The sequence below is a fragment of the Chanos chanos genome, chromosome 4, assembly GCF_902362185.1.
Source record: "Chanos chanos chromosome 4, fChaCha1.1, whole genome shotgun sequence".
In the NCBI taxonomy this organism is placed as follows: Eukaryota; Metazoa; Chordata; class Actinopteri; order Gonorynchiformes; family Chanidae; genus Chanos; species Chanos chanos.
In genome coordinates this window covers 42092146-42098145 of record NC_044498.1, presented here as the reverse complement: position 1 = coordinate 42098145, position 6000 = coordinate 42092146, and the positions used below count along the sequence as shown (strand labels likewise).

The 6000-nt window shown below is 36.9% G+C and overlaps 1 protein-coding gene across 1 annotated transcript; it reads left to right on the top strand.

Moving 5' to 3' along the window:
- Positions 1-447: 447 nt before the first annotated feature.
- On the top strand, positions 448-2778 carry il22ra2 (interleukin 22 receptor, alpha 2). Its single transcript, XM_030772915.1, has 5 exons — positions 448-508; positions 629-758; positions 1114-1292; positions 1622-1791; positions 2629-2778. The coding sequence occupies exons 1-5, from the start codon at positions 448-450 to the stop codon at positions 2776-2778; spliced, it is 690 nt and encodes a 229-aa protein (XP_030628775.1).
- Positions 2779-6000: the final 3222 nt, after the last annotated feature.

Here is a 6000-nt window from a genome sequence, read left to right as displayed (position 1 = left end):
TAATTTAAGTAAATCACATTCAAATAATTAATCAAACTTGAACTCTGAGTTAAGTTTTTTTTTTTTTTTTTAGCTTGGATAGATCTGTGACAGGTCACAGGGTCTTATTCTATGTTATCTACATAGTCGAACCCTAAACGCAAACATATATTGCTTCAAAACCATTTGTCATCTTTTTGAGTACATGACTGACTTCTAAAATTAAATCTGTCTTCAATGAAAAAAAGAGATGTGACTAATGTGACTAAAAAAGGTCATGCCAATCACATTTGAATGGGAAACACACATGACTTCCTTTGGTATATGCACTGATATATACGTCACAAAAGGATCCCTTGTACCGACCAGGTGCAACGTTCCTTGTACGAAAAAAAACTGCGAAAAGAGGAAGATTTCAGCTTTAAAAGGAGCTAAGCTGAAAGAGCTAAAGGAATCACTGCTGCAGACATGTCTGGCTTAATTCTGCTTCTGCTGCTATGCAATCTAACATTCATCTGTTGCAGAGACAGTAAGTTTTAACCTTATTTCAACTTTCACAGAGCTGGTCCACCTGAACTCAAGAGGATGTAATGTAATGGATGAAATCACCACTGGTGACATTGTGCTCCTCTTTTCTTCTTCTCTACAGGCAGTTTGACTCTGCAAGATGATATGAGACCACGTGGGGTGAAATTTCAGTCACTGGACTACAGAAATATTTTGTACTGGAAGCACCCCACCTCTCACCAGATTTTCCAGTACTCTGTCCAGTACAAAGTGTGAGTCTTGCTTCTGAATTGTATTTATATGGGGGGGGGGGGGGGGGGGAATGTTGCTAACTTCAGCAAAGCCAAATTTCTGATTCAGATATCCAACCTGATATCTTTTGGTTAATATTAGGGTAAATAAGAATGCTATACTATGCTTAAATATACTTTTGATATATTAGATGTACATTCCAGTGAGTATTTCATCCCTAAATTTGTTAAACCACATGCTTGAAGAGGATTGAAGAATTTTTGCAAAACAAAATAAAAGGTGGATGATTTTTATGCATATTTGGAGCTTGTTGCTTAGCTTGTTGTAGAAGCGTAAGGAGGAAAATTATCATCTTTGCTCTCCTGTGGAACTCAGGTATGGAGATAAGCACTGGACAGATGCCAAACACTGTCAGAGTATCAGTATATCACAATGTGACCTGAGCCAAGAGACGTCAGACCCTCGAGAATGGTACTATGCTAGGGTACAGTCAACCTCTGAAGCAGGCCAGTCCCCATGGGTGATAAGTGCCAGGTTTCACCCACAAGCAGAGTGTAAGTAACTAAACATATTATGTTTATCTATACCCCCAAAATTTAAACAGCACTCTTCTGGTAAAACAATTTCTGGTGCAGCAAGATGAATTCTGCCTATAGTAAAAGGTGCAGCAACTGCCTTTTCATTCTCTCAGACTGAGTGACTGTTGTGCTCTCAGATGATATACAGTCAAAGAAAACTGGCCCCCTCAAAGTGGAAAAAAAAAAGAACAGAACAGGGAACATACTGGAAGCCAGAGGGTAATTTGTAGGCGACAAATGAACTTAGTTCAGAAAGTTGTACCATGGAGCACTTTTGCATTGCTACTTTTTGCTCTCCATAACAGCCAATTTCAGTCCACCCCAGCTGAAACTGAATGGAACTGAGCGTGGCATTGTGGTTCGGGTCAAACCTCCACGTACTCCCTATAGGAGACAGAATGGCACCAGGATCTCTGTGCTGAAGCTGCAGAAACTAATATTCAGGATATATGTGATGCACAATGAAGTGGAAGAGGTAGGATGCACTCCTTCTTGAACATTTCATTTGAATTTTGTAACTTTCTTTTTAAAAAAAAAAAAAAAAAAAAAAGATAAAAAATAAAAAAATAACAAACTCAAAAAAATAAATAAATAAATAAAAAATAACCGGATTTGAAATTTGTTTGATGTGGGTCAGAAAAAAAAGCAAGCAAAATAGCTAAGACATTACTGGGGAAAAAAAAAAAAATTTTGCTTCTACAAAATTTTGCTGCCCACTTTGAGTTGCAACAATGACAGGTGTCATGTTCCATCACAGCCAATGAGAGGAGCAGCTGTGATGGAACATTCTAACCTATCCTTGTTGCACTTCAAAGTTTGCAGAGCAAAAACTGAAGTGCAACAATGATAGGTCTCACGTTCATTGTCGTCAGCTAAAAGAGGTCAATCTTCTTTCATCTGTCTTTCACGTCAACAGTCACCTTGCTCGTGGCACTTATACCAGTGCTATTTCTTTCTTCAGTTTTGAGCTACTGATTTGAATCTGTTGGTCACTACTTCCAAAGCATCAAACTGTTATGTTGGTTAGTGAATCACAGGAGAACTGTGGAGTAACTTTTACTGAATTCTCAGCAACAACTTAGGTCGGTAGCATAAATGGCTTAGCACCCCGGAACCTCCGTCTCTCTCTCCTGTTTACTTCTCTACATTCTTACAGCAGTCTTTATCCTATTCATACTTTTACAGAGCCACCTACTGGTAAGAGAGCAAAGTGTCTGTGACAGTCCAAAGTATCAGAGTCCATCTCAGTTGCATATTTTTCTGTAAACACAACACAAACAAACCCACATCAGTCAATTCTTTTACTGAGCAGGAGATACATGAAATGGAGAGCTGCACTAAAGAACTTTTGATCCAAGGCTTGAGACCCAAGACAACCTACTGCCTGCAGGCTCAGACAGTCATTCCTCGTTTTGGTCGCACAAGCTCAAAGGGTCTAAAAACCTGCGTCACAACCCTGTGAGAACCAGAGTCTGGTGTCTCCCACAGGTAAGCCTTACATAACTCATTCCTTTTGTGCCTCTGTAATGTTCTGTAATGCTGGGGAACACCTGAGATGGCCAACAGTGTCAATCACCTGCCCATGCCTTTGTGCTTGAGCCAAAACGGTGATCGTGTACCGGTTGTGCCTTCTCAAAGTTACCCCAAGAATAGAATGAGTGAAAGGAAGAGTGGAAACAAAATACAACAAAACAAGAGCAGACATGCCAGGTGACATGCGAGTAGAAAGATTGCTCTCTAGAGACACAGTCATATTTAGTGCCAAACACCTATAGGGTAATAGTAATGTTGTTAGAACCTTCAAACTCTTTTAGCCTTGAAGCTAAAAAAATATCTTCTTACATTCCGCGTTTTTGAATAGGAGATAGTGTTTATTTAATAGTTTCAGACCATTCATGTTCATTTCCGGTTTTGGCCTTAGGCTTATATTGTTCTTCACTTTTTTTTTTCCATCAGTTTGCAGGTAAACATTGGTCCTCAATTTCTTGGCCATCCAGGAGCAAAGAAACACAAGGATGTGGTTCAAACAAGATCAAACACTTGTAGCTGCAATCCTGAGTATTTCATGAATATCAATATTTGCCTTACGTTAAAAAAAATGCAAAAATAAATATTTACCTCACTTATGATCAAGTATTTCCCTTTCTAATATCAGCAAACCCTGGTAAACTTGGAAGGAGTTATCACTGTCAGATCTTTGCTGAATATATAACTTCTCAAAAATATTTCCTAGAGGCATAGACAAAACAAGCCTTGTTTTTTCTGTCCACAAAAAAAGCAGCAAAATTGTGTTGGACTTCTCATATTTGTTAACAATGTCAACTATCTTAAATCCTTATGTCTCATTCTGAGCTATTTTCTTCTCCGATAATGAATTACATTTGATGTGACAGTAGTATCTTCAGAGTATGGTATACACAATGACAAAATGGTGAAGAAATATAAAAAGAGCCGGAATTCATAACATACAAATGATTTAATGATCACTCATGTATACCAATGAAATTTCACGTAGGTCATAGGTGATGATTTTGTGTTCGACTGCTATTTAAACATACCTACAGCAAACAGTCTGGTGGGAGATGATTCCTGTGATTTCGGTACAGGTCTCCATCAGATTTACAGTATTAACAAAGATTTGGTCATGTAGGTGAAACATTTCAATCTTCAAAATCAAAGAGGTCATGATATAGTTGATGCCCTTCAAAATAAATGAAACAGTACAACCAAATCATGAAAATATGTACACATAGCATGTAACGAATAAAACTCTATGAAATAACTTTTTTTTTTCCCCCCAACTTGGTGTTTTCAAATCTTTCACAAATGAAGCTGTTGGTTGAAAAAAAACAACAAAAAAAAAAAACTCTTGTCTCCCATGTGATGCGGGCGACTCAAACTTTGGTGAAAACATGAGAATAAACCACTATTCTTGGTCCCTCAGTATATAACTCAAGATTTCAGTACATGGATTCCCCTCTTATTTCAGTGTTCAACAAAACTGGAAATACTTCACAGGTTGAAAAGTCTGTTTCCAAGACACAGAGGAGTGATTGTGCTTATATTGCCAATTCAACATAAGGTTAGATATTGTAGTTATTTCAGCTGAAACAGAAAAAAAGGCTGAAGACATTCAAAAAAAAAAAAAAAAAGAGGCACTAAAAGTTTCCAGTCTTTTTTTTTTTTTTTCCTCATGTAATCAAAATGTGCAATTGCAATTTGAAGACAGTTTAGCTGGTGCTGCTCATACATCAACTATCATAACAGGTACAGTGTAAATTTCATTAACATCCATTCAGTGTAAATCCCTTCAAAGAACAACGATGACAGTGCTACATATGAAAATACTTACTTTGATCATTTCTCTTAAACAAAACAAACGTGAAGTTTCATCTTGTCACATGATGTTTGTGTCAATGTATAGGAAAAAAAAAACCCAACATGACATTCACTTCAAAATTATTTGTATTATTACAGTCACTTGATAAAACGTTAAAAAAAGAGGAAACTACAAACTACGATATGGGAGGAGGTTCAGCGTTTGATTTTGTGGGGCCCTAAAAGCGCATTTTGCTTGTTCCAGTTACTGCTACATACGTCAAGGAAGTGGAAAATTGTGAGAAACAATATGCTGACTTTCATAATACATGATGATTGGTAGAGCTGACCTGGGAAAAAAAAAAAAAAAAGGATTCTTCTCTTTTTTTTTTTTCATATTCTAGATGTTTTTTTTTATGGTAGTCATACAGGAGGGGAAATAGGAAGAGGAACTGCTTACTTGGATTACACAACAAACAATACCAAACTCACAGAGCAGAAATTCCAGTTAAAAAAAAATTTAAAAAAAAGAAGAAGAAACAGCTCAATGAGTAAGTATATTGCCACTTCATTCTGATAAATGGTGACACTAGTTGCTGATACAGAACGGTCATGACATCACAATGATGAAAAAGCAGTCAACTAAGTAGCGCTATTAACCGACTATCATGAGTGGTTTGTTAAAAGGGCATGAGTTATTATTGATAAGGCTCTGAGTTATGTTATGGAAGCGGTTAGCACAACAGAAGGGGGCCGTTTGTTTATTCCTCAGGAGGTAGTCTAGTAGTTCTTTTGAACAATCACTGTTATTTGTTTGTCAAAATACAAATTAAAACAAGTAAAAACCTAAAGAGCGTTGTTAACCAATCCAATTGCTTCAAGTCAAATTCACTTTTGGGATTTTACTGGCCATGTAGGAAATGCCCTTCATAACAATAATAATCATTATCATCATCATAAAAATGTAATGTAATAGCATTTTCAGTACTAAGTGATGTCTCACAGAAACATTATTATTTTTTCAGATATTCGTTATATTCAACTTTCAACTTTAGCACTGGCTTATAATTTGAAACCCAGTATCTGATAGGATTTCTAATATTGGCAATGTGAAACTAGTGCTCAATCAAAAGGGTAGAAAATTTGTCTTAAATTATCCTTCAAATGTTATCATGCACCCATACAGGTTATCCAGTGGTAGCATTATCAAAGAAAAGAAAAGAAAAGAAAAGAAAAGAAAAGAAAAGAAAAAGAGGGCTCTTTAGAAGAGTCAACTGTGCAGTGTGATTTTCCAGCAGGGTGGTTCTTCAGGAGGGGAGGTTTAGAGCAGGAGCTCCCATTAGCCGGGACAAAAACAGGGTCTTTC

Coding starts and splice junctions, on each gene's coding strand:
- il22ra2 (XM_030772915.1), top strand. CDS start 448: ATGTCTGGCTTAATTCTGCTTCTGCTGCTATGCAATCTAACATTCATC. Junction 759..1,113: donor TACTCTGTCCAGTACAAAGT/GTGAGTCTTGCT, acceptor TGTGGAACTCAG/GTATGGAGATAAGCACTGGA. Junction 1,293..1,621: donor GTTTCACCCACAAGCAGAGT/GTAAGTAACTAA, acceptor TCTCCATAACAG/CCAATTTCAGTCCACCCCAG.